The 27,262-nt window shown below is 44.8% G+C and overlaps 1 protein-coding gene across 3 annotated transcripts in view; it reads left to right on the top strand.

Annotated features, from left to right (window-relative positions):
* Positions 1-27,262, top strand: part of TNFRSF19 (TNF receptor superfamily member 19) — a 105,960-nt gene that overhangs the window by 27,746 nt on the left and 50,952 nt on the right. For all 3 annotated transcript variants that reach the window (XM_008259905.4, XM_008259906.4, XM_008259904.4), the window contains exon 4: positions 15,428-15,606. In XM_008259905.4, coding sequence (XP_008258127.2) covers positions 15,428-15,606 — 179 coding nt within the window. The remainder of the gene's footprint in view (positions 1-15,427; positions 15,607-27,262) is intronic.

Raw genomic sequence — 27,262 nt, forward strand, 5'->3', positions numbered from 1 at the left:
GACAAGTTTATTTTAGCTCAAGAAATTTTGAAATTTGTGCGTAGTCTTTAAATTTTTACTTATTAGAGAGAGAAAGAGAACTCCAATCCATGCAAAGACCGGGGCTGGGCTAAGACCAAAGTTGGGATCTGTGAACTCAATCCAGGTCTCTCATGCAGGTGGCAGGAACCCAGTTCCCTTCTTTCTTTTGTTTTAAGGTTTCTGTCTGTCTGTCTTTGAAAAGCAGAGTGCCAAATTTAAAAGAATGAAGTCCTACAATGTATGCTGTCAGATCACAGTGGAATAACACTAGAAATCAATAACAGAAAGATCATTGGAAAATCCTCAAATACTTGGAGATTAAATTTCATACTTAAAATTAACACTTGGATTTAAGAAGAAATCTCAAGAGAAATTTTAAAATATTCTTAGCCAAAAAATGAAAGACAACTTAGCAAAATTGTGGTATTCAGTGAGGCAGTGCCTGCTTAGAGGGAGGTTTATAGTGCTGAATGCATATATTAGAAAAGTAGAGGCCGGCGCCATGGCTCACTAGGCTAATCCTCCGCCTTGCGGAGCCGGCACACCGGGTTCTAGTCCCGGTCGGGGCACCGGATTCTGTCCCGGTTGCCCCTCTTCCAGGCCAGCTCTCTGCTGTGGCCAGGGAGTGCAGTGGAGGATGGCCCAAGTGCTTGGGCCCTGCACCCCATGGGAGACCAGGATAAGCACCTGGCTCCTGCCATCGGATCAGCGCGGTGTGCCGGCCGCAGCGCACCGGCCGCGGCGGCCATTGGAGGGTGAACCAACGGCAAAGGAAGACCTTTCTCTCTGTCTCTCTCTCTCACTGTCCACTCCACCTGTCAAAAAAAAAAAAAAAAGTAGAAATATCTAAATCATAATCTAAGCTTCCACTTTAGGAAACAAGAAAAATCAGAGCAAATTAAATCCAGAGTGAGCATGAAAAAATAATGATAATAATTATAAATGAAATTGAAAACACTAAATCAGTAGGGAAAATTTTTTGAAAAGCTGATTCTTTGAAAAGATAAATAATACTGATATCCTCCAGCAAATCTAATAAAATAAGGGAGAGGAAACAAATTACGAATACCAGAAATGAAAGGATCACTAAAGATCCCGTGGACCTTTTTTTTTTTCTTAAGATTTTTCTATTTATTTGAAAGGCAGAGTTACAGAGAGGCAGAGGCAGAGAGAGAGGGGTCTTCCATCTGCTGGTTCACTCCCCAGATGGCCACAATGGCCTGAACTGCGCCAATCCAAAGCCAGGAGCTAGGAGCTTCTTCTGGGTTTCCCACGAGGATGCAGAGTCCTAAGAACTTGAGCCATCTTTGAATGCTTTCCCAGGCCGTAGCAGAGAGCTGGATTAGAAGTGGAGCAGCTGGGACTCAAACTGGCACCCATATGGGATGCGGCACTGCAGGTGGTGGCCTTACCCCCTACTCCACAGTGTCAGTCCCCCCATGGCCATTTAAAGGATAATGAAGGAATATAGTGAGCCCACACATTAGATAACATAGATGAAACAGACCAATTTTCTGAAAGGTGCATCTGCCAAGACTTACATGAGAAGAAACATGATTTGTAATGGTCTACATCTAATAAACATCTTTAATCAATGATTAATAACTTTCCAAAAAACAGAGAGCACCTGTCCAAGATGAAGTTGCTGGTGAGTTCTACACAATGATTAAGTTTATCAGTTTTCCACAATCTGTTTCAGAATACAGAAGCAGAGAGAATACTTCCTAATTCATTCAGTGGTATCAGCATCACCTTAATACCAAAACCAGACAAAGATATTACAAGAAAAGAAACTATAGACCAATATGTTCCATGAACATAAGTGCAAAAATTCTCAAATCACTAACAAATTGAATCCAGCAGATTTAAAAATTATACACCAAGACCAAGTGGAATTTATTCCAGTGTGCAAGCCTGGTTCACCTCTGGAAACCCAATTAGCATAATCTACCACATCTACAGACATGAAGAAAAAAGAAAAGAATCAAACGATAAGATCAATAGATGCAGAAAATGCATTTGAATAACCCTAGGACTTATTCATGATAAATATTCTCAGTACACTGCAATTGGAATGGAGCTTCCTCAACTTGATAATATCTACCAAAAAAGCTACAGTTAATATCATACCTTATGGGGAGAAACTAGAGGATGTCCCCTCTTACCACTCCTTTTCAATGTTATACTAAAAGTCCTAGCTAATGCAACAAGGCAAGAAAGGAGGAAAAAGATACTCTATATAGAAAAAAAGAAGAAGTAAGACTTTGTTTGCCCGCAGATGTCATGATTGTCTATGCAGAATACCCAAAAGAATTGATTAGAAAAGTTATTGTAACTGACAATTATAGTAACATTGAAGAACACCATGTTAGCATGCCAAGGTCAGTCACTTTCCTATACACCAGCAATGAACGAGTAGAATTTGACATAAAAAAAATGGCAGTACCATTTACATTAGTAACCCCCAAAATATGTGCCAAATATGTACAAGCTGTATCTGAGGAAAATTTAAAAAAACTCTGTTGAAAGAAACTGAAGTATAACTAAATAAATGGAGAGATAGTCCATGTTCATGAATAGGAAGATCCAATATTGACAAGACATTTATTCTTCTCAACTTGATCCGTAGATTCAGTACAGTCCTAATCGAAATCCCAACAAGTCATTTTGTTTACATGTGATCCAAAAGATCTAGAAAAGCCAATGCAGTATGGAAGGAAGTGTAAAATGGGAGGATTAACATTACCTGGCATTAAGACTTACTTTAGAGTTATAGTAATAAAGACATTCTGGTGTTGGCAAACGAATAGACAGATGTAAAGAAAAGAATAGAGAGAACAGAAATAGTCCCTCATAGTGTAGTCCATTGAAATTTGGCAAAGAAGTAAACACAATACAATGAAGAAAAGGTAGTCTTTGCACACAAAGCGCTGAAGCAGCTGGAAATCCCTGGGCATGAAAAAAACAAAATGAGTCTAGACACAGACCTCCATACGAATGAACTCACAATGGATCACAAACCTAAATGTAAAATGCAAAGCTATAAAACCATCAGATGACATAGGAGGAAAATCTAGAGGACACGGGTTGGATGATGACTTTTTAGATATGACACCAAAACCAAAATCTATGTAAGAAAAGCATCGATAACCTGGACTGCATTCATATAAAACATTTTGAATCTGCAGATGACAGTATCAATGAATGAAGAGACAAGCCTGGAGTGGGAGAAAATATTTGCAAAAGATATCTGACAAAGGACTGTTATCTAGAATATATAAAGAACTCTTAAAACTCAACAATAAAGAGACAAACAATCTGATTTTTAAAAACAGTTAAAATTAATAAATGCCTCACCAAATAAGAGATGAGACCAAATGGCAAATACGTATATGAAAATATGTCCCACATTGTATGTCAACAGAGAAATGTTAACATCAATACAGCAGAGAAAAACCCCTACACACCTGATAGAATGGCCGAAGTCCAGACCACTGACAGCACCAAAATCTACCAAGGATGTGGAGTAACAGGAACTTTCATTCATGGCTGGTGGGATTCATAATTTACCACTTGCAAAGACATACTTGGTGGTTTCTTACAAACTAAACATACTCTTACCATCAGTCTAGTTATTGTGCTCCTTAGCACTCAACCAAAGGAGTTGAAAAGTTGTATCTACACAAACTGCACATGGCAGCTTTATTATAGCAGCTTTATTCATAGTTACCAAGTCTTGGAAACAACCCAGATGACCTTAAGTAGATGAGTGGATAAATAAACTGTGGCACATGCAGACAATGATACATTATTCCCACTAAAGGGAAATGAGGGAGGGAGCCATGGAAAGACAGGGAATAGCCCTAAATTCACACTATAAAGTGCAAGAAGTCAATCTGAGAAGGCTATATTTGCTGTGGTTCCAGCTGTGTGACATTCTAGGATGGCCAAAGCTGTGAAGAAAGCAAAAAATCAGGGTTGCCAGGGGGTTGGGGGGTGGGGAGGGACACAGAGGAATTCAAGGGCACTGAAGCAACTCAAAGGATGCCGTTGTGATGGACACATGTCATCACATATTTGTTCAAACCCGTGGATGTACAGCAGCCCCGAGACTGAACCCTGATGTCAGTTATGGCCTTTAGGTGCTAGAGTGGTGTTCACAAACCGTAACAAATGTTCCACTCTGGCGCAGGATGTTGTTACTGGATGAGGCTGAGTGTGCGAGTGGGCGGGAGTGATGTGGGATATCTTTGTACCTTCTTCACAGTTCCACTGTGAACCTGAAACTGCTCTTAAAAATCTAAGTTGTTATAAAAAGGAAAACATCTATCTTTTGAGAACATTGTCTGAAACACTTTTCTGTATTTCGTGTTCCCATGGATATCCAGAAGAGAGATTTTTCTCCAGGCAGCAGTTTCTTCTAAGTAATGAAACAGTTGTTCATCAACCAACCGTCTTACACTGGAGACACAAAGGGAAACACCTCTGATAATTCTGCTCATGCACACTGCCATTCTCAGATGTACACCATGTGTTTGCTCAAGGAGTAAACAGATCAGTCAGCATCAGATATTTTTGGGAAAAAAGTGACATGTAAATATAGTAATATAAAAATTAATATGTGCATTTATTTTGAAAAATCTTTCTTGGTTTTAGCTCATGGTAAATAAAATCCACAGCAGAGCTTTGCTTAGGGTCCAAGATGCAAAATGTAAGAGAGGCAAAGGAATCCAACATAGAAATAAAATCGTATTTTCACTTGCCAGGTCACTAGTCAGGGCAGACAGCCTGAGCTTGCTATAAGCATTGACTTAGGGACTAGGCATTTCTTATTACTCATTCATTAATTTTCAATTCTTTTTTTTTCAGGGTGCCTTTAAATTTTTGGCAATAACATTTTTAGAGGAAAGAAAAGTAACTTATCAGTATATGAAATCTCTTAACAAGTAGATTCAACTGAGTAATTATCACTTCCAAGCTATAGAAATTGAGGGACTTAGCCCAAGCTTTTGATAAAATTGTAAAACAACTGGGTTTATAAATACATAGTGCATGTACATATACTTATTTATTTTTAACTTGGGATAATAAATACATAGTGTGGAGGAACACATTTTAATTTGCAATTAAACAACTTATCTGAAAGTCTTTACCTTTTTAACTGAGGCATACCTGTTTGAAGTTTTGAAAGTACAGTAAAAAGAAAACTTTTTTAAAAGACTTATTTTTCTTTATTTGAAAGGCAGAACGGCAGACAGGAAGGGAGAGAGAGAGAGAGAGATTGATTGATTGAGAGAGATCTTGCATCTACTGGTTCACTCCCCAAATGGCTGTAACTGCTGGCGCTGGGTGCTCCTGCTGACGCCAGGAGCCTAGAACTCCATCCTGGCCTCCTAAATGGGTGACAGGGGCCTGAGCAGTTGCACCATCATCCACTGCCTTCACGGGCATATTAGCAGGAAGCTGGATGGAAAACAGAGCATCTGGGACTCAAACTGGTGCTTTGATATTTTAAAGTTAGTTATAGAAAGTAGAAAAAAAACTAGATCAAATTATTGATGCCCACAGACCAAATAACTCGCATCATTATTTCGTTATATTAAGCATAGCTTAAAACTTCTTTCCCTTTTTTTTTTTTTTTTTTTTTTTTTTTTTGGACAGGCAGAGTGGATAGTGAGAGAGAGAGACGGAGAGAAAGGTCTTCCTTTGCCGTTGGTTCACCCTCCAATGGCCGCCGCGGCCGGCGCACTGCGCTGATCTGAAGGCAGGAGCCAGGTACTTCTCCTGGTCTCCCATGGGGTGCAGGGCCCAAGGACTTGGGCCATCCTCCACTGCACTCCCGGGCCACAGCAGAGAGCTGGCCTGGAAGAGGGGCAACCGGGACAGAATCCGGCGCCACGACCGGGACTAGAACCCCGTGTGCCGGCGCCGCAGCCTTTCCCTTTTCTAATGTCAGCTCTGAGCAGCATACACTGGGTCATGAAGTTCTCTCAATTGTAAACATGTATCTGCATCTTAAAAGTAAAGCTTGGAAGTGCTTTGGGCCTACACAGGTATAGTTAAACTTTCCATCTGTGGTTTTATTACTCCTAATTATTATTTTCTTTGGAAGCCATTCAATTTTATTTTGTCTCAAAGCAGCAAGGCTTACTTTCCCGCTGTGAGTTAGGTTTCTGCCATTTAAAACACATCGTTGGGGCCCGCAGGAAAGCACGGGGAAGCATTCCGCACTCCTGGAGACTCCCGCCACACACGCACCGTGGCACACCTGTCGTGTGCGGTCAGTGGGTCCCGCCTCCTTCCTCTTCCCTCCAGGGCGGGCGGGGAGACGTCAGCAGCGCAGCTCCAGGTCGGATAGTACAGTTGGTTATTTGGATTTATGCGCTCCTTCTTTGGCCACGTTTTAGGGAGAACTTCTTTGAACCTTTCATCCTGGATACTTTGGTTATGTTCACCTAGAGGACATTCTTAACATCACAAATATGGTCTGTCTCTCAAGTATGTCTTTATTATTCCATAGTAGGTACCATGCAGACAAAATAGATAAAATTGTCTGGTGTTATAATAAGCCAGGTAGCCCTGTATATATGACCTTCCAGTAGTGCAGAATGGAATCCTTGGGGCAGGTGTGGTGGTGCCGCAGGGTAAGCGCTGTTTATTATGCCTGCATTCCATACTGGAGGGTCAGTTTGAGTCCCAGCTGCTCTGCTTCTGATCCATCTCTCTACTAATGGATCCTGGGACTCTGCAGATGATGTCTTCAAGAGCCTGGGTCCCCGATACTCAGTGGGAGACCCAGTTGGAGTTCTGGGCTCCTCACTTCTGCCGGGCCCAGCCCTGGCTGTTGCAGGCATGTGGGAAGTGAACCAGTGGATGGGCTATCTCTGTGTCTGACTCTCTCTCTCTGTCTCTCTGTCTCTCTCTCTCTTGTTCTGCCTTTCAAGTAGATAAAGCCTTTTTGAAAAATAAATATTTAAAATAATGAAATCCTGACAACACCCATCTTCCGTGGTGAGCGCATAGGTGGGGGTACTGAGAACAGAAGGGTAATTGATTTGTCCGTTGTTGTTTCTAGCAAGTGACATGATGAGAGCGGTGGTGGAGCCACATGGGGTTGCAGTCTCTCATCTCAGCCATCCATGAGAACATCTGGGATAAGCCTCGTCAGGCCACTGCGGCTATGATGGGATGATGGGACACCTAGCCGCTGGAGCTTCGGAGCACTGGGAATGTGGCCGAGTGGTCTTCCTGAGAAACTAGGTTTTTAGTTTCCATGGTAACTGGTAAAGTTCAAAGGAAGCCACTGAGGCTGTGGCCATTGTGTTGGACAGCAGGGCCCTAGAACGACGATCCTTTCCCCAGACTTTCTGGCTTAGGACCAGCTTCTAAAACAGAGACACCCAAATCACATGGACCTGGCGCAGGGCTAGTGCCGGAGCTGCCTCGCTGGTAGTGTCGGAGCTGCCTCGCTGCCCAGCGTCTTTCTCTTCGTTCTCCTCCCAGCTGCCCTTGCCCTGGCCACCAGGTCCCCAGCAAGGACACCCATCTGTTTCTGCTCCTCCGTGCTGTCACCCACTCGGAGGTCTGTCACCCCACAAGCACTCTTGTTCCCCATCTGCCCCCGAGAAATCCCCAAGCCTCATCTCTTCTCATGCAGCTTCTTTTAGTAATTCAGCTTCATAATCCTTAGCTTTCCCATATTTTTTGGAAAAAGACAAGTCCAGCCACTGAGCCATTTGGTGTCCTTTTGGAGGATTTTATCCATTGAGCTGTATTTACTCTCTCTCTCTCTCTCTTTCTTGCTCTCTCCAAGACTGAGTTTTTGAAAGTTTGTGAGACAGATGATTGAGAATGTGTTTCATTTCAGAGTCAAAAAATTGAAAACACCATTCACGCAGCTCCAGGAGTAGCACCCACTGGGCGTGCTGATCCATCCCTGGCTCCCAGCTCCCTTTCAGCTCGTGAAAATAAACCTAGCTTCGTGGATATGTGGGAGAGGGGGACTTTTGTTTTCCCGAAGTAACCACATTAGACTCTTAATTCTCACTGCCTAGAAGTCGGCCTGGCCGGGCCAGGCCCCTCCTCCTCCCTGAGTATTAATGCCAGCAATGTGCTTTTAACATGATCACCTCCCAGCAGTAAATCAGGAAACGAGTTTTTGCATGAACCACTTGAAACAGGCTGCAAGCCTCTGGCACAGCTTTCAAAGCTTTTCTAACCAATTATTTGGATGACTTTAGTTAATGCAAAAAAATTAACTCTTGTAAACAACAACATGCTTTTCCCTCCACATGGGGCCCATCCAGCTTCACGGTTTTTGAAACTGTCTACTTTTTTGAAAACAAATTTTCATCCTCAGAAAGAAAGCCATCAAAAAATAAATAATAATAGAATTTACAAGTATTAAAAATCTTCACTTCTACCATTTAATTACCGTATTGCACATTTTATTTATGTTTAATTACACCTGATCGAGCCGGGGGATATTTGGCAGAATTAGCAGGTTCTCACTTGTAATTTGTCTTAAAAAAAAAAAAAACCCACTGCAGATGTTCATCTACTGGAAGTTGGGGGAGAAATATCTCTTTAGGGTTGTTTCATTAAAGGAAATTAAAAAGCTGAGTTCTCCGCCCTGCGACATAAATCTGATTTGTCATTTCCATTCGTGTGCCCTAGCTTTTCTCCATGCGTAACGTCTTCTCCATCCAAAGCTGAAATTTAACATTTACTTTGAAAGTTCAAAGAACCCAAGTTAATCACTTATTGGCTGTACAAATAAATAGTGTGTCCGAGCCAGGCCTCCGGAAAGTGTTTCCTGGAGCGTGAGGGTCAGGAGCTGTCCCCTGTGGTCTGGGGAACCGGTCCTCCAATGTGGGGGGAGGGGAGCGGGGTGGGGAGAGACTTGCTTGTGTTTTTGTTAAGTGCTGGATTTGCAGGGGGAGAAAGAGAGAAGGGGATTTGGGGACTGTTTACTTTGAGTCATTTTGCTACTGGAAACACACCAAATGTGGCTTAAAAACATTGGGCAGAGTGACAGAGGCACTGCTGCCGCCAGCATGGGTGGAAGTGGCCCAGCTGGATCCAGAACCAAGATAAGGAAGGCTGCTCGCCGCCTGCCAGTCAGGCTCCTGCCCCCTGCCCCCCAGCCCAGGAGGGCCATGAGACCTGCCGGTGGGTGTCATTGGTGTGGCCGCCGCAGGCCTTCGCTTTCTAGAATTCAGAAACACAGGTCTTTAGGAAACACTGCCTTAAACAGTATTTGCCATCCATTTGTTTATTCAGCAAACATGCATTTCTTACTCACTGGCCTGTTCTGTACCAGGTCCAGAGATCAGCTTTTGGGATGGGAGGGAGAGATGGGGGCGCCCAGTACTGAAGACTGCTCCCTTCTGTGATTTTAGGAAGTAAGCGGCATCCTTTTGTTTTTCAGTGCATTGTTGTTTAATCCATGAAGTTCACGGATAAAAAGCTTTTTCAGGAATTCAGACAAGTGCTAGGTAGTTCTGTCCAGCTCCTAAGGTATTATGTCACAGTTTTAAAAGTGAAGACCACAGGGTAATTCAAAGCTGAAATGCATTTCTGCTACTAGTATCAATGGTAGAACGTGCTCCATAGAATAAAATGTACAACCAGTGCTGAAGCTAGGCCAGTGATGCAGTTAATCTTCCCCTACCCTCCCCCTCTCCCACTTTCATCCTGCCCTTGCCCCCCACTCTGTGTGTGTGTGTGTCTCTCTCCCTCTCTCTCTATGAAATGGTGGGAGGGAGAAAATAGTGCAACCTGGGAAGAAACACCAGAGGTGGACAGTGAAGTGGTAAAAACGCTCTACTCGGGACTATTGAACAGGGAAGCAAGACCTCGGTACAGAACTGGGCTCCGCCCCAAATGCAGCATGAGTAAGTGGGGTGCACAGACCAGGAACAGATTGGGTCAGCGAATGGACAGTCACTGAGAGGTACATCAGGGGTGAAGGGGCTTCTGGCTAAACCCACCTAACAGGATACTTGCTGAAGACTGGCTGGGGTGAGCAGGCATCCCTGGGGCATGGGGGCGAGGGGGATAAGGAACGAACTCAGTCATCCAGGGTGATCAGATAGGGGTAAGGGGATTTATAAACCGACTGGACAAGATTTGGGGGGCAACTGGGGTCTTGAGGACAAGGCCCAGTGTAACAGTGGCTCAGAGGGGCCTAGTCCTAAAGTTCGATCAAGAACAGAGACTTTGCCAAGAGGCTAAACCCAAAGGTAGCTCATTGCCTTCACTTTAATATTTACCTATTTAGTTGTCTGTTTGCCCCACAAAACAATGGACCTGGGGAAATTACCCCCTTTCTATTCCAAAAGTTACAAGGGTGGAGAGGTGAGTGAGAAAAGATTTGTTACTGTTTTCGCTGGGTCAGGTCATCGGAACAGTGTTAATGTAGTTGGCCGCTCCTGTCCCAGCACTTGGGGTGCAGTGATGAGAATGACTGCATCCATGCAGAGGATGCCTCTCTGCTTCAGCTGATGAGGAGCACGCACAGACACACACACGCACACATGCACACACACACGCACACATGCACAGACACACACACACACACAGACACACACACACACACACAGTGGGCCCACTGCCTTACCCCAAACCTAGCACCACTGCTTGCCTGTGTGAAAGGGAGGAGGAAGTTAGAGACCAGGGATGGAAAGAAAGGTGCCCTGGTTGATTTCTAAAAACAACTAATGAGTAGTGGCTTTTCAACACTGAGAGAGGTAAAATGAAAAGAAAGCCTCTCCAGCCAGTGAGGTGACAGCTTGTAAAGGCCATCGGTCTGTGCCACCCAGCACTGCAGGGGTCAGAGGTGACTACAGGGCCTCCCTTGCTGCTGTCCTGCCTCTTTCTTTTTCTCTTGGGAGTTATTTATTGAACTTAATGGGAAGGTTTCAAGGCATTTTAACCATCCGGTTTTGCTAAATGAAATAAAAACATCAAAGCAGACTTTTATATTGGGGGTAATTTAATAGTTATATGCTGTTTATAGCCTGGACTACAAATAATTACAGAGTGCCTCAGTAGATGGTGCTGTAGAAATCCGACAATTGTTTAAAAAACTGTTGCTGCTGAGGACACGATGCTGTTACTTCATTCCTTGGAAAACGACTTCTCTGAATTTCTAGCTATTTCAGGGTTTGCAGTGAATCCAACATGTTGAATTATCACTTCTTTCATCTCTCACATTACCAGGAACTACTGTATAAACTTTTAAAGTTTAAAAATGGTACTAGACTGATTTTCTAATACTATGTTTTTGATGCTAAATATTGTAGAAAATATATTTTCAAATAGAATTCCCCTCAATATCTCTACCAGGGTTCCCAGATGTGTATGTGGTGTATGCCCAATGCATTTTCTCATTTTTATGGATGCAAAGCTTTCTCTAAACCCACTCCCATGAGTGTTACCACTGATGCCATCAAAACAAAAATTCTAAGCAGAAACATCAAGTTGACATGGAGATAAGAAAGGCAGAATATGAGGCAGCTGGCGACTGCTTTGTTTTCTTTCTATATGTGATTGCAGCATGGACCCAGAAACACAAAACAGGCACAAGTGCATGAAATGCCCATTCTACAATATATAATGGCGTGGAAATGACAGAGAATGATACGTGGCAAAACTTAGTCCTTCTGTATTACGCCAACCCTGGACTGGAGTTAGGAATCAAAAAATAAGCCTAAAGCACTTCCCCTTCAAAAGAGATGAGACTGTCGGAAGTCCTGTTTCTGTTTCTCTGAAGTTCCTGTCGCGCTGCATCACTGGGCTAGTTTCTCAGTGGAGAGAGGAAGTGGAGTGCGGGGGACAGCTGACAGCCGGCTCTGGGAGGAGTGACACTACAATGGGGCCCCATGCTGTTCCCTGTTCCAGCACAGCACAAAGGACGGCTCACCAAATACCGCTCAGTGACACTTTGTGCACCGTTTAAAAATCTTTAATTCAAATTTTTGGATTTGTTTCACAAAGATTTTTATTTAATAAAGGTGTTTTGGGGCTGGCACTGTGACACAATGGGTTAAGCCCCAGCTTATGGCACTGGCCTCCCAAATGAGCCCCAATTCAAGTCCCCACAGCTCTACTTCCAATCCAGCTGCCTGCCAACGTCCCACGTACTTGGGTCCCTGCCACCCACGTGGGAGACCAGGATGGAGTCCCTGGTTCCTAGCTTCAGCCTGGCTTAGTCTTTGCTATTATGAGCATTTGGGGAGTGAACCTGCAGAAATCGCGCGTGCGCTCTCTCCTCCCCTTTCTCCCCAGCTCTCTCTCTCTCATGCTGCCTTCCTAACAAATATTTTACAACAATGTTTTAGGTGCAAAGTGCTGTTTTAAGTAAGCTAGAAAAAACCGAGGTCTGAAGATCCCCCTTGCTCTTTCAATGTAGCTTTACTGTAATTGAATCAGAAAAGTTGGCTTAGTGGATTTACTGAGCTGTAGAAAATCTAAAATGGTAACAGCCATAGGTCTCACTTATTTAATGAATGCTCATTTTGTGTTTGATTTGGCGTGGAAAGGCTTTCTCCATCTTCCCATCTGTTCCTCGGAGCGATCCCGCAGGGCAGGTATCATTATCTGCTTCTCACCGAGGAAGAAGACAGGGTCAGCGAGTTCCCACAGTAGCTCAGCCAACCAGTGGCAGAGTTGGTGTTCAGACTGCTGCATCTGCACAGCCAGTGTAGCAAAACACACACCTTCTCTCCTCGGTCAGCCTGGCTGCGCAGAGCGCCCCACGCCCGCCGTTCACTCCCCGGGCCACGCACTTCTCCCTCTCCCTCCTCCTCGCTCTTTCCCTTTGTTTTCCCCTCTTCTCCTTCGCCGCCTTTTCCCTTCCCTGCTCTGTTGGGTTTTGTGCACGAGATTTCCCAGTCCAAGCTGCCTGGATCAGAGCCCGGCTTTGAAGCTCTCTGCTCCTGTGCGAACCTGGGACGCAGAGACTCAGCAGGGGAACAAAGCGGAGCCCACCCCCGGCGCGTCACGTGCGCCAAGCTTTGATCCCGGGCAGCGCTGTGAGTGGGCGGCTCTTCCCTGGACTTCCGGCCGGCTTTGCGAGCTCTCTGCTCTCTAGGCAATGAAAGGGCTCGGCTGAAGCATGCATGTGTCCGAGCGCAGAGCCGCAGTGCCACGCACAAAAGCCCCAAAGCAGTAACAACGGCCTGGCTGCAACGCCCAGCACGTGTTCAAGGAAATTAAGGAAATTCTTTTTGAGCCTGCCTCCTTTATTGCTTTTCTGATGACAAGAATAATGGCCATTTTTGCAAAAATGAAACTATCTCGGAATTTTAAAAACTGAAAACATCTCATAATTTCACTACTGTACTCCCACCTTAAACAGATAATCCCTAGTCATAGTTTTAAAGAAATTCCGATTTGTGAATTAGTCCTTCGAATCCCGCCTCTCTCTCTCTCTCTCTCTCTCTCTCTCTCTCTCTCTCTCCCTCTTTCTCTCCCCCTTTCCTGTGTGCGCCTTTGGTTTAGTGAGGATGAAGTGGGTGGTGGATCTTACACTTTTGCTCCCCCACTCTTTGTCGGGCTTGTTCAAGATGTGCATTGAAAGAGTAACAAGGCAGAGGGTACCAGCCATCCAAAACATGGCTGAGCTAATTAGTAAAACAAAACTAAAAAGCTGAATGAAGTGGTCACTCACCAGCTTTTATTGAGTTACATGTTGAGCACACAAAGTACCCTCCTTTAGATTGGTTTTGTTTTAATTTTGACCAATAAGTATGGCTAAGTTCGTAAATATGGGTGAAGAACTTAAAACGTGAATTTTATAGAGGAGGAGGAATTTTGAACACTTCAGGATTCGCATTCTAGCCGCCAAGGTTTATAGAGGAGGAAGCCAAGGCCCTGCGAGATCCCCTCCAGCTGGGTCTTGTCAGTGTTGGGGGTTTGCTCAGCCCCTCTCTTCAGAGGAGTTCTTCTTGCAACTGCTAACACTATTATTATACAAATTGAAAATATTTTTATTTAATTATTTATTTGAGATAGAGCATGAGCTCTTGTCCCCTGCAGGAGCTGAGGCTGGGTCAGAGCCAAAACCAGGAGGCAGGAACTCAGTCCAGCACTGCCGTGTGGGTGGCAGGGACCCATTCCTGAGCCATCACCTACTGCATCCTAAGAAGATGGAATTGAGAGCCTGAGCTGGGCCTTGAACCCAGGTGCTCCAGTGTAGGATGCAGGCATCTTAGCCAGCAAATCAAGCACGTGCCAAATGCCTGCCCCCGTTTTCTTAGTGTTTTGCAGTGTTTTTCCAGAAACCACCATGCAGTACAGATAACCAGCATTGACATTAAGTGTGCAACTTTTCCGACATCTTCTTAAATAGATGTAATAGGCACACCCAGTACCTGACATACCCTACAGCTTAGGGGTTATGAAGTCTGACTCTGGAATTAAACTGTGTAGGTTCAAATCCTGATTCTAACACGACTTCTGTCACTTTGTTTACATTACATGCCTTTTCTGAAGCTCCCTCCGGATTGGGAAGGAGTGTGACTGAGAGAATGTGTAAGGATGCATTATTATGGTGTTGGTAAGCAGTGGGATCATATGTCTAATTTCACATCATAACATTTTCAAACTATCATGAAAACATATCAGCACTGTTTTTTTCGTGTGTGTGGTTACATTATAATTACATTATAGGCTGTGCTGTCATGTATCTAATTGTTGAACTTGGAAATGAACACTGTGGGTCTAGGGAGTCATTTGTTCCGCTCAACCTTGAAAAATAGGGCTGCGTCCTGATGCCCATACCTAAAAAAGCTTGCAACCTTTAGTGCCGCAGAGTTTTGTCTGAACAAGAATTTAGCATTCTTTTCACAAATAGGCACAAGTCTGAGAAAATATTCAATTGCCAAACGTGTCAAGGAAATGATTTCAAAATGTATCTGTTGGGTGGGTTTCTGGGCTTGCAAGCTTATGAAACGCCTGTGCCGTTATCCTCATTTTCTACGCTATCACCCTTGATCTCCAAGTACTTATTTTCTGCCTTGGTAAGTGACTAAGTGTTCTGAATGTGTCACCGGGCCTGAGCGCCTGAACGTTCACATGACCGGCTTAATTAGCAAAGAAGAAAGGGCCATAATTCTGCCATCAGCTAGCAATAATGCCACAGAGGGGGTCCTGAGACCTTTTGTGATTCACATGCTCATGGCTTCTTGAATAAAGTGGATGACTGAGTATACTTATCGGAGTAAGAGAGATTATTAGCAGTGGAAGACACATTTGAACTTGCTGAAAGCGCTGCCTTTGTACACAGGAAGGCCTACACTTGGTAATTATTAGACCAGCTCTTTTCGTTTTATCCCAGCGGCTTTCCTTTTACATGCTTGCGAAGTCTGAATAGCTTTCTATTGCCTGTTAATCCCCACAGGAATGTGGCTTCGGCTACGGGGAGGATGCACACTGTGTGACATGCCGGCCGCACAGGTTCAAGGAGGACTGGGGCTTCCAGAAATGCAAGCCGTGTCTGGACTGTGCGCTTGCAAACCGCTTTCAGAAGGCAAATTGCTCCGTCACCAGTGACGCCGTGTGTGGGGACTGCTTGCCGGGGTGAGTCGATGGTTTCTTCCCTGCCTTATTTATTTAATTATTTTTAAAGGCATTTCTGTGGTTCCTTTCCAAACTCGCGTGCACACAGATATCAACCCCAAGACAAAGTAGAGTGATCGGTGCTTCTCATCTCAACATTCACCACTGGACTATCTGTGCCTGCCATGCGATGGACACTGGTTGTACATAAAATGAATAGGCGCACTAACAAAGGATCCATGTGGTGAAAATCTATAGAGTTCCTGCGAACGGATCAGTAAAAAAGAAAAATGGACGGGAAAATGAACAGGCAGTGCACAAAAGGAGGAGACATGTGTAACTATTGATCATGTGAAGACATTCATCCTCGTTAGCAATCAGAGCAGTGGAAACCACCACCCTGCAACCATGGCAGCAGATACGTGCTGAGCAGCTGCAGGGCTTTGCTGTAGTGCTTGGGATATCTCACAGGACAAAGTGGCAAAGATCCCTGCCCATGTAGGGTTTACATTCTAGTCGAGTCTTTAATAATAACTGATGAAGAAATAAAGTACACAGAAATGTGGTCACTGTGGGGGAAGAAGACAGCTGGAAGCAGAGGAGGGGATTAGACGGGCCCATGGTGATGAGTAGGCAAGCTGTTGTGTTGGATTTGGGAATGAGAGTCGGCTTGACTGCAAAGGTGAGATCTGAGCAAGGACTTGAAGGAGATGAGGCAGTCAGCCAAGCAGGTATGTGGAGGAAGAAGGTTGTGCATGAAGGAACATCCAGGGTGAGGCCCCAAGGTGGCCATGAGGAAGAAACTTCGAGAGGCCAAGGGAGTAGCAAAGGAAGGGAGGAGAAGAGAGAAGTGAGCAGGTGTGAGTGGCGAAAGCTGTCAATAGACTTTTTTTTTTTTTTTTTTTTGACAGGTACAGTTAGACAGTGAGAGAGAGAGACAGACATAGAGAAAGGTCTTCCTTCCATTGGTTCACCCACCAAATGGCCGCTATGGGTGGTGCTGCGCCAATCCGAAGCCAGGAGACAGGTGCTTTTCCTGGTCTCCCATGCGGGTGCAGGGCCCAAGCACTTGGGCCATTCTCCACTGCCTTTCCGGGCCACAGCAGAGAGCTGGCCTGGAAGAGGAGCAACCGGGACAGAATCCGGCGCCCATGTGGGGTGCCAGCACCACAGGTGGGGGCTTAACCTAGTGAGGCACAGTGCCGGCCCCATCAATGGACATCTTGAATATCGAGCCGTATGAATCCTTCCGATAATCCAGACAACACGGCCCTTATCATACACAAGTTGCCAGTGATGTCTCCCATTCCGTGGGTTGTCTTCACTTCTTTGCTGGCATCTTTTGAAGTGTAGAGCTTTAATTTCAGTAAAGTCCACATAACTGCTTCCTTTTGTTGCCTGTGTTTAGGGGGTTAGACCGTGACTTTTTCAGCTCCATAGTTGTTGAGGCTCTGCACGAGGTCATGCCTGACCCGTTGTGCTGTCTTCCTCTCTGTTTGGAGGGAAGCACACCTGGGCCAGGGGAAGTGAGAAGCCCAGGAGGAGGGATGCTGAAGTGTTGAATGCTTCTGAGTAGCCACTGGGCAGATGTGCCAGATACAACAGACAGTGGGGGATGCTGGACAGGGGAGGAGCTGGGGTGGGGGAAGCCACCTATTCGCCTATTTGTAAGGGAATAAAGAGATAGTGCCATACTAGGGGGAAGGGAAAGAGATACAGCAGAGAAACTGATAACTTAATGATACAGCAGAGGGAGGGAAGGAGAGAGAGAGAGAGAGAGAGATATCTTTCCTCTGCTGGTTCACTCTCCAGATGGCCACAAAGGCCAAGGCTGGTCCAGATCAAAAACCAGGAGCCCAAAACTCCATCCTGGTCTCCCATGTGGGTGTCAGAGGCCCAGGCACTTGGATCTTCCTCTTCTGCTTCCTCAGGCACTTTAGCAGAGAGCTGGATCGGAGCAGCTGGGACTCCAGCCAGTGCTCCGATATGGTATGCCAGTGTTACATGTGGCAGCTTAACCCACTGTGCCACAACACTGGCCCCTACACGAATTATTTTTTAGAGTTTTTGGAAACTGGGCCTTATCAATTTTTAAGATTATTCAGGCAAGGTCACTGAGCCTGTATGTGGCGATGTTTAGGGTCATATTCAGGGAAGGTAACATCAGAATCTATGTCTAAGGTGCTGCAGACAAAGTCTCAAACCAGACTCAACCACCAGACTCGGTGGTTTTAATCTGATGTCCAGTGGGGCTCCTGTTGAGATCAGAGGGGGAGATGAAGACCCATGAGCCTGAAGGGAAGAAACAGGGTAGGAAATAGCTTAGTGGCTTAAGCATGATCTTGTGCATCTAAGAAACAGCAAAAGTAGTGTCTTCACACCAGAAACACAGGCAACAGAAGAAGCAGGAGCTATGTCGGACTAAATCAAAATGAGAAGCTCTTGTACTTCAAAGGGCACCATCACACGTGAAAAGACAGCCCACAGAATGGGAGAGGATATTGGCAGACCATGCATCTGATAAGGGAATATCTTATCTAGAGTACGTGAGCAAGTCTTACAGGTCACTACTGAAAAGACAAATATCCAGTTAAAGGATCTGAGTAGACAAGTCTCCAAAGAAGATACACAAATGGCCAGTAAGCACATGGAAAATAGTGTCATGAATCATCAGTGCTATGCTAATTGAAATCACACGTTTCATACCCACAAAGATGGATATGGTCCAAAAGGTAACAAAGCAAGTGTCGACAAGGATGTGGAGAGACTGGAACCTTTGCACACTGTTGGTGGGAACATGAAATGGCATAGCCGCATTGGAAAACAGTTTGGCATTTCCACGGAAAGTCAAACATTGAGTTACCTTGTGACCCAACAGTTCCACGCCTAGATATATAACCGAGAGAACTTGAAACTCCTGTGCACACAAAACTCGTACGCTGATGTCCATAGCAGCACTCTGCATGAAGACTGCCACAGTTTGTATGTGTCTCTTCAACAGTCGCCTGTTGCCAGTGTCAAAGGCCAAAGCCGTGGCCTTGAAGAGGGAAATGGGTCTTGAAGGTGCCTCCCCTTCATAAGGGGATTAGGCACCTAATTTATTGTGAGTCCCTTCTGGGTCCTGCCACCTCTGCCAGAGACGCAGCAGGAAAGGTCTCGTCAGATACCAGGTGCTGGTGCCCTGATCTGGGGCGTCCCAGACCCTAGATAGAGCCCTGAGAAGTAAACTTGTGTTCTTTGTAAACTGCCCACCTGTGGTGTTCTGTCTCAGCACAAAACACTGAGGCCTGCCTACCCATGTGGCCATCAGCTGATGACGATTGGGTCAACAAAGCAGGGTGTATTTGAACAATCAAATATCAATCTGCAAGAAAAAAGAAAGAAATTCTGGCACGTGCTACAGCGTGGTGAACCCAGAAAGCATGCTAAGTGAAAGCATCAGGTCACAGAAGACCGGATCTGTGATTCCATTTGCATGAAATGTCCAGAATTTCTCTCTAGAGACAAAAGATAAATTAGTGGTTGTTCGGGGCTAGGGTTTGGCAGGGCTGGGAAGAATGGGGCGGGTGGTAGCTAAAGGCTACAAGTTCTCCTTCTGTGCTAAGACTGACCCTGGTGATGGTTTCGCCACTGAGAATATACTAAACGCCGTTGAATTGTACACTCGAGTTGGGTAAATTGTGTGCCTTGTGAATTGTATCTAAATACATGTGTCATTGAAGCCAAAGCACTGACCTATAATCTCAGACCTATGTGTGATGGCATTTATGAGTGTCATCACCCAGTGTTTAGATCTTGTGCAAATTCAAGAATATGAACTGAAGATCTGACCCAGCTCTGTTGTTTCCTGTAATTCTCTGATGAAAGTGTGTATGTGTGCACCCTCTTCGTCTAGGGGGTGGTAAGAAGAGGAGGTGCATAAGGGGTGCATGGGCTGAGGTAGGCAGTGCCCGAGAGAGTGGGGGAGGCAGGACCCAAGGACTTGGCTTTTAAAAGCCACGAGGTGGTGTTTGGTGCAGCAGTTAAGATGCGACTTAGGAGGCTCTCGTTGCAAGCTGGAGTACCTTGCTTGGATCTGAGTCCTGGCTTTGCTTCTGATTCCTGTTCCCTACTAGGAGGCAGTGGAAATGGATCAAGGACTTGGGTCTCTGCTGTCCACATGGGAGATTGAGTTCCAGGCTTCTGGCTGCAGCCTGGCCCAGCCAGGGAATGAACCAACAGATGAAAGATCTATGTCTGTCTCTGTCCCTCTCTGCTCTGTCCCTCTGCCTTTCAAGTAAAAATAAATAATTAAAGCCAAAGCTTTTTTTTTTAAAAGGCACCTCCTGGGCTTTTTCCAAGAGTGTGTGCTGCTGGGATAGGAGAGACAGGGCTCCCCAGGGGCCGCCCACCACACATGGTTCCGTGTGCTTAACCCCTTGCATTGACATCCGAGCCTGCGGCTTTAGTTTCTACAGTATTTGTTCATTCTTTAAGTAAACACTTAGATGCGGGAAAGTTATAAATGAATAGACATTTGAGTGATGTGTCACAGTTTATTTATGTGATTAGTTTAAAGTTACATCCTTTCTGAGCCAGCTTTAATGTATGAGGCAGTTGATAATTATAGAGTGACTTTTACCCAGGTCTTTCCAGAGTGTTTTAAAAATACTCTCCCAGCTGGACTATGTTGCTGTAACAGAAGGCAAACAGTTGAAACCCATTTCACAGTCAGGAAAACTCAGGTAGACAGAAAAGGAACAAAATGCACATTGCTTCCAGGGAGATGATGGCAGAGTCCAGTGTGATGGCGGCTTTGTGATTTCTGATGTCTTCTTCAGCCCCAGCCTCCTCTCACAAGATCTGCTGCTGCTGCTGCTGCTCAGAAGTTCAGGCCAACAGAGTACCAGCTGCCTCCTTCCAGGCAGCAAGGAAGGCCTCTCTGTGCCCACAGTCTGCGTGGTGAGAGAGAGAGCAAGGCCCTGTTCAGGGATATGTGCAGTGACCCTGGGCCTGGTACCTGCTACCCTGACGCCCATTCTTCTCCCCTGTAAGATCAGCTGATAATCATACCAACCTGCAGAATTGTTAGGATTGAAAATACAATGTATGTGAAGTGTCCAGCAGAGTGGTGGTTCTACAGCGGTTGCTACAAAGAAGTGGACGTGATTGCCAGTTCCTGGGCTCCCGGGCCAGCAAGAGCTTTGCATGACTCGTATGCCCTCATCTCTTCCCTGCTAAGGGACCTGGCACTCAGCCCTGAAAGAATAGCTGCTTCTGGTAACCATGATAGCCCTCGTTTATCATTACGTCCTGGACACTTTATGCAGATGAATTTATTTAGTCCTCAAGACCATTTTGTAAAGGAATGGTGAATGTCATCTGCTCTTTACCAAGGAGGACTCCGGTCCTGGGCGTGGATAAAGGACTTGCCCAAGGTCAGCCAGCTGGTACATGCAAGGATGAGTGTTTCAGGTCCTTGGCTGACCCCAGTGCTTTAAGCCTGTATCTGACTTCCCTGGAAGTCTTGGATTGATGACTAATCCAAAGACTGTCTCCACCTATTTTGTGCCCTGCACCTCTCAACCCTCATGCCCCACCCACCACCAGTCCTTTGCTCCCAAATGCCCCAGTGGCCCTGGTCTGTTTTCTCATCCTCTTGCCCATGGTGTACTCCATGCAATAAGAAGGCAACAAGAATGCAGGAGAGAATGAAGTTGTCATCCAGTGTCACAACACATGCGCTTTTAGGAATTTGACTGTGACTTGATTGCAGCACACAGGTCGGAGCTGCTGCCATCAACACTGGGTGATGCAAGGTCGCTGAGAAGCCAGCGCGGGTCGTGCTGTGCTCTCTCCTCGCACAGATGCTGTCAGGTTGGAGAAGCAATGGCCTACCCCCAGGTTTTCTTATCATTGCAGTTTTCACACCCAGCGTTTATTAGGCTAACTAGTGATATTTGGAATCAGTTCAGCTCAACATTCCCTATCAATTCACTGTCAGAGAAGAGAATTTGGACCTATCAGATGGCTTTATATACTACCTTTCATTAACCTGTGATAAAGGAAAGACAGTGTGTATTTCTTTTGTCTTTTTGCTTTAGCTCTCTGAGCCAGAAGTCAAATCTAACAATGTGCTATAGGGAAACCAGTTTAATCACACACTTTGTATGTAACTTTCACTTTAGTTAGTTTTTGGAAAGTGTATTTCCTGAACAGGAAATGGAGTTGCAAATGTTCCTGTGTCCCCCAAACCATAGCATTTTAAACAAAATAAGGAGAAAGGAGAATAATTTCTGATGATTTCTAGATGTCTTTAAGTATTTACTCCTCTTGAGTGTTCTGTCACAAAACTCTAATTTCTGGATCTTCAAGTTTTTTTATTTTAATTTGTGGAGGATTTCTTGTTATTGTTATTATTTACAAAGCAGAGAGAGAGAGAGAACATTCCCCAGTCACTGGTTCACTCTCCAAGTACCCACAACAGCTGAGCTGGGGCCAAAGCTGGGAACCCAGACAACATCAGGAGCTTCCACATGAGTGGCAGGAGCTCCACCACTTGAGCCATCACCTCTGCCTCCCAGGAACAGCCCTGGCAGGAAGCTGCAGTCAGGAGCCAGAGCTGAGAATCCAAACCCCTTCCAAACCCCGCTACTCCAGTGTGGGACCTGGGTGTATAAACTGTAGAACCTTTTTTAAATTAAAAACACAAACACACACACACACACGCAAATATGGTCAGCCTTCTGTATCAGTGGTTTTTACATCCATAGACACTGAGAATTGTGGATTGAAAGTATTTGGGGACTGGACATTTAGCCTAGCAGTTAATATGGCCACATCCCACATCAGAGTGCCTGGATTCAAATCCCAGCGCTAGCTCCTGCCAAGGAAGGACTGGGGAGGCAGTGGTGACAGCTTAAGTAACGGCTCCTGCCACTCCTGTGGGAGATGTGAATTGCATTCCTGGCTCCTCACTGGCCCCAGCCCAGCTCCCGGCTGTTGCAGGCATTTGGGGAGTAAGTCAGGGGAGGCAGCTGTCTGTCTCTCTGTTTTTCTGCCTCTCAAGGAAATTTTTTGAAAAACCAATGTCTTTAATCATTATTACATAACTGGTACTTCAGCAGATATCCTATGCTTTTAAGATTCTGACCTTAATCTCACTTTGAACTGAGTGGAAAAAGTGAGTCAGGGCCGGCGCCGCAGCTCACTAGGCTAATCCTCCGCCTTGTGGCGCTGGCACACCGGGTTCTAGTCCTGGTCGGGGCGCCAGATTCTGTCCCGGTTGCCCCTCTTCCAGGCCAGCTCTCTGCTGTGGCCCGGGAAGGCAGTGGAGGATGGCCCAAGTGCTTGGGCCCTGCACCCCATGGGAGACCAGGAGAAGCACCTGGCTCCTGCCTTCGGATCAGCGCGGTGCGCCAGCTGCAGCGCGCTGGCCGCGGCGGCCATTGGAGGGTGAACCAACAGCAAAAGAAGACTTTTCTCTCTCTCTCCCTCTCTCACTGTCCACTCTGCCTGTCAAAAAAAAAAAAAAAAAAAAAAGTCAGTTGCTAATTTTGAAAATTTTGCAGTGGTTATCAAAATCTGAGATTCTGCCTCCAAACTGCTGGAATGAAGAAGGAAGCCGAGTGGGTTCTGAGTGCTTTTGTGCTCTTGCTAGCTGCAGGCAGAGCCTCCCCTAAGCAAAGCATCCTATCTCCTGTGAGACGTACCGCACTGGGCAGGGAGTGCTAACACCACGAAACCTCCTTCCTATCTGCAGTTCTCATTATTTCCAGTTATTCAGTTTAATGATCACTCAGAACATGACCTGACTGCTCACCTCCTCCAGCCTCACTTGTGTGCTGCTCCTCGAACTCAGTATGTCTTCACAAATACATTTTTGGCAAGCATGTTTCAGGAAGTTGTCAGAGAAAGTTTGGACCTCAAACTGTTCCATCACAGGCGGAATTCTTTACTTTAAACATGTTAAATAATGCCTATGCTTGATTTCCAATATGTCACAGTTTTTCTTTTTTCACTTCAAAAAGTTTTAAAGGTTGTATTTCTCTATCCTAAATATTTGTTGAAAATGTTAAGTAACTTTTCACTTTTTTGGGTCTTACATAAAATGAGTTTAATGAATAAAAAAAAAAAACTTAGACTTTGTCAGTATTTAACTTGATCAGTTTATAGTTTGGCAAGGTTTCTGGCTTAAAGGAATAAAAAATATTAGTGTGTATATATTCCATCTTAAAGAAAGTTTACTCTTATTGTCCCATGATTTTTATTATATCTTCATGGTTAAAGAAACAAAAAAGCATAAGATTTATCATCTTAACTGTTTTTTAAAAGATTTATTTGAAAGGCAGAGAAGTAGAGACATACAGAGAGAGAGAGTGAGAGAGAGCATTGCCTTTCGCTGGTTTACTCTCCGCATGGAAGCCAGGAGCCAGAAACTCCAGCTAGGCCTCCACATGGGTGTCAGGGGCCCATCATCTGCTGCCTTCCCAGGCACATCAGTAGGTGGCTAGATGAAACCAAGCAGCTGGAACTCCAACCAGCACTCCATCGTGGGCTCCCAGTGTCACCGGGGGCACCCCTGCACCACAGCACTGACCTCCCATGCTAACCACTTTGAAGTGTGGTATTCCATTGTGTGAAGTGTGTTCACAGTGCTGTAAAACACATCTCCAAACCTTGTTCAGCTTCCCAAACTGCAACTCCATTAGACAACTTTCCCTTTCCCCCTCCCCCGCTGCCCCAGTAGCCTCTCTCTGCTTTGTTTCTGTGACTTTGACTGCTCTAAGTGGACACATGCAATGTGTATCTTTCTGTGACTGCCTGATTTCCCCCAGGGTAATGTTCCCAAGGTTCTTTATGCTGTAGCATGTGACAGGATTAGCTTCCTTAATACCACCCCGTTGAATGTATATACCACATTTTGTTTAGCCATGCATGTATCAGTGGACATTGGGGTTTCTTCCACCTCTTGGCTATTGTGAATGATGCTGCAGTGGGCATGAAGGTGCGAATATCTCTTCAAGACCCTGCCTGGAAGACCTTTGTGTATAAATCCAGAAACAGTGTCGCTGGATCAGGGGGTAGCCTTGTTTTCAGTGGTTTGAGGAAATACTGCTTTCACAGCATTTGCACCATTTTACAGTCCTTCCAGTACTGCACAGATTCCAGTTTCCGCATCCTCTCCAGCACTTGTGATTTTCCATCCGGGGTTTCCTGTGTATGGTTGATGGTAACCCGTGTGATGGCTGTGAAGCGACTTCCCCGTGGTTTTAATTGCAGCTCCCTAATGATTAGTGATGTTGAGCATCTTTTCTATTTTTTGATAGACTGCCATATATTTCTTTATTTTGAGATTTTTTTTTAGTTATTTGAGAAAGAGCTCATATTCATTGCTTTATTCTCCAAATGCCCATAAGGCACCCCCAGCACACTCCCAGCCAGGATGGAAACCAGGAGCCGGGAGCTCAGTCCAGGTCTCCCACGTGGGTGGCAGGGATCCAATCACTTGAGCATCACCACTGCCTCCCTGGATCTGTATCAGTGTAAATGGGATTCAGGAGCTGGAACCAGGAGTCAAACCCAGCCATTCCACCATGGAAGTGGGTTCCCAACTGGTGGCTTCACCACTAGGCCAAACGATTTCCCCTTAGCATCTTTTTCATTTGGATGTCAATCATGTGTGTGTCATCTTTGGAAGAATGTCTGCTAAAGTTGTTTGCCCATTTTTTAACCAGATCTATTTGTTTGCTGTTGAGTTGTAAGAGTTCTTTGTATAATCTGGAATTAGCCCCTCATGATTTGCAAATTTTTTTCCATTTCCATAGGCTGCCTTTTCACCATTTTTATGAAAATCTAGTGGGAAGTCACTGAGTTACATATCATTTGGACAGATTTTCATAATCAAATAGGAAGAGAATGTTGAGCAATTGTGGAATGTACTTGGGCATTTGAAATACCCTACCTAATTTCAAATGCAAATTTTGCCTGAATCATGGAGGTGATATAGATTTGTTACTGCATTATCTGAGTTCACAAAATAATTACACCAGCCTGTCTTCCAGCAATTAGTCTCCATATCACTATTTTTGTCATAGAAACATGAAAAAAATCATTTGAATTCCCACCATCTAAAGTAGCTACTGTTAATATTTAGGATATAATATCCTTCCAAACATTTTTCAGTGTACATATATCCACATAAGCATTTGTATCATCATCCATAAATTATTAAAAAGAATCTGTAGCACTGTGTTTGCACAACAGAATAATATTATATATGCATTTCCTTTTCACTTAATATTTAGTTAACCTAACAACGTGCATGGTAGAACCACATCATCATTCTGAAGGCTGCCTAGTGTTCCCTTGCTTAGGGTCTGCCAAGACTGGTCATTTCCAATGGTGGACCCGGGGATTGTGCACACTTGTGCCTGATTGACTTCTTTTATAAGCAATGCTGTGATTGTCGTCTTACACAGACAGCTTTACCCAGTCGGTTATTTCTTTAGGATAAATTTCTAGATATGAAATTACTGGATAAAGAAAGTTAACTGTTTTATTGGTTCTGATGATGTAGTGATAAATTGCACTCCTAACAATGGCCATGTATATTCCAAATGGCTATCTATATATATTTATATTTATATACATGCCTATTTGCCTATGCTTACATCAAAATTTTTCCAATTTTTCTAAGTAAAAATGATACATTTCCCTCCAACTTATATTTATTTGATTAGTAATGAAGTGAAACACTTTAATATTAAGTTTTTAAAATTTATAATAGCATCATGCTTTTTGATTTTAGTTGGGAACAGTTTACATTATGAAATGTTCTTTTGAGAATGTACACATTTTTTTTTTGCCTGTTTTTCAGTTGTTGTGTTTACCTTCACCGTATTCAATGTTAAACTTAAATTATACATAGTAGTGTAATTGGAACAATTGTACAGTTTTCTTCTGCTTGTTGACTGTTCATGGTGCCTTATTAGTTTGTTTTTGCTGTTCAGATGTGTTTAAAACCTGTGTGTGTGTGTGTGTGTGTGTGTGGTGGTGGTGGTGGTCAAAGTTGTTCATCTCTTTCACTCTGGCTCCAGGTTTTCTTATCATGCTTAAGAAGACATCCCCATTTCAAGAGTGCATGAGTATCTCTGCAGTTTTCCATGGGTTTTATGATTTGCTTGGCTTTTTTGTATCTGCATATCATATCAATGTTTTTATTTTTCTTTTTTAATTTTTGACAGGCAGAATGGACAGTGAGAGAGAGAGACAGAGAGAAAGGTCTTCCTTTGCCGTTGGTTCACCATCCAATGGCAGCTGCGGCCAGTTCACTGCGGCCGGTGCACTGCGGCCGGCACATGGCGCTGATCCGAAGCCAGGAGCCAGGTGCTTCTCCTGGTCTCCTATGCGGGTGCAGAGCCCAAGGACCTGGGCCATCCTCCACTGCACTCCCTGGCCACAGCAGAGAGCTGGCCTGGCTGAGGGGCAACCGGGACAGAATCCGGCGCCTCGACCGGGACTAGAACCCAGTGTGCCAACACCACACGCGGAGGATTAGCCTGTTGAGCTGCGGCGCCGGCTGCATATCAATGTTAAAAACTAGCACTTTGAGGCCAGTGTTGTGGTGTAGCAGATAAAGCCACCACCTGTGATGCTGGCATCCCATATGGGCACTGGTCTCTGTCCCAGCTGCTCC

This window comes from Oryctolagus cuniculus, chromosome 9, assembly GCF_964237555.1.
Source record: "Oryctolagus cuniculus chromosome 9, mOryCun1.1, whole genome shotgun sequence".
NCBI lineage: Eukaryota > Metazoa > Chordata > Mammalia > Lagomorpha > Leporidae > Oryctolagus > Oryctolagus cuniculus.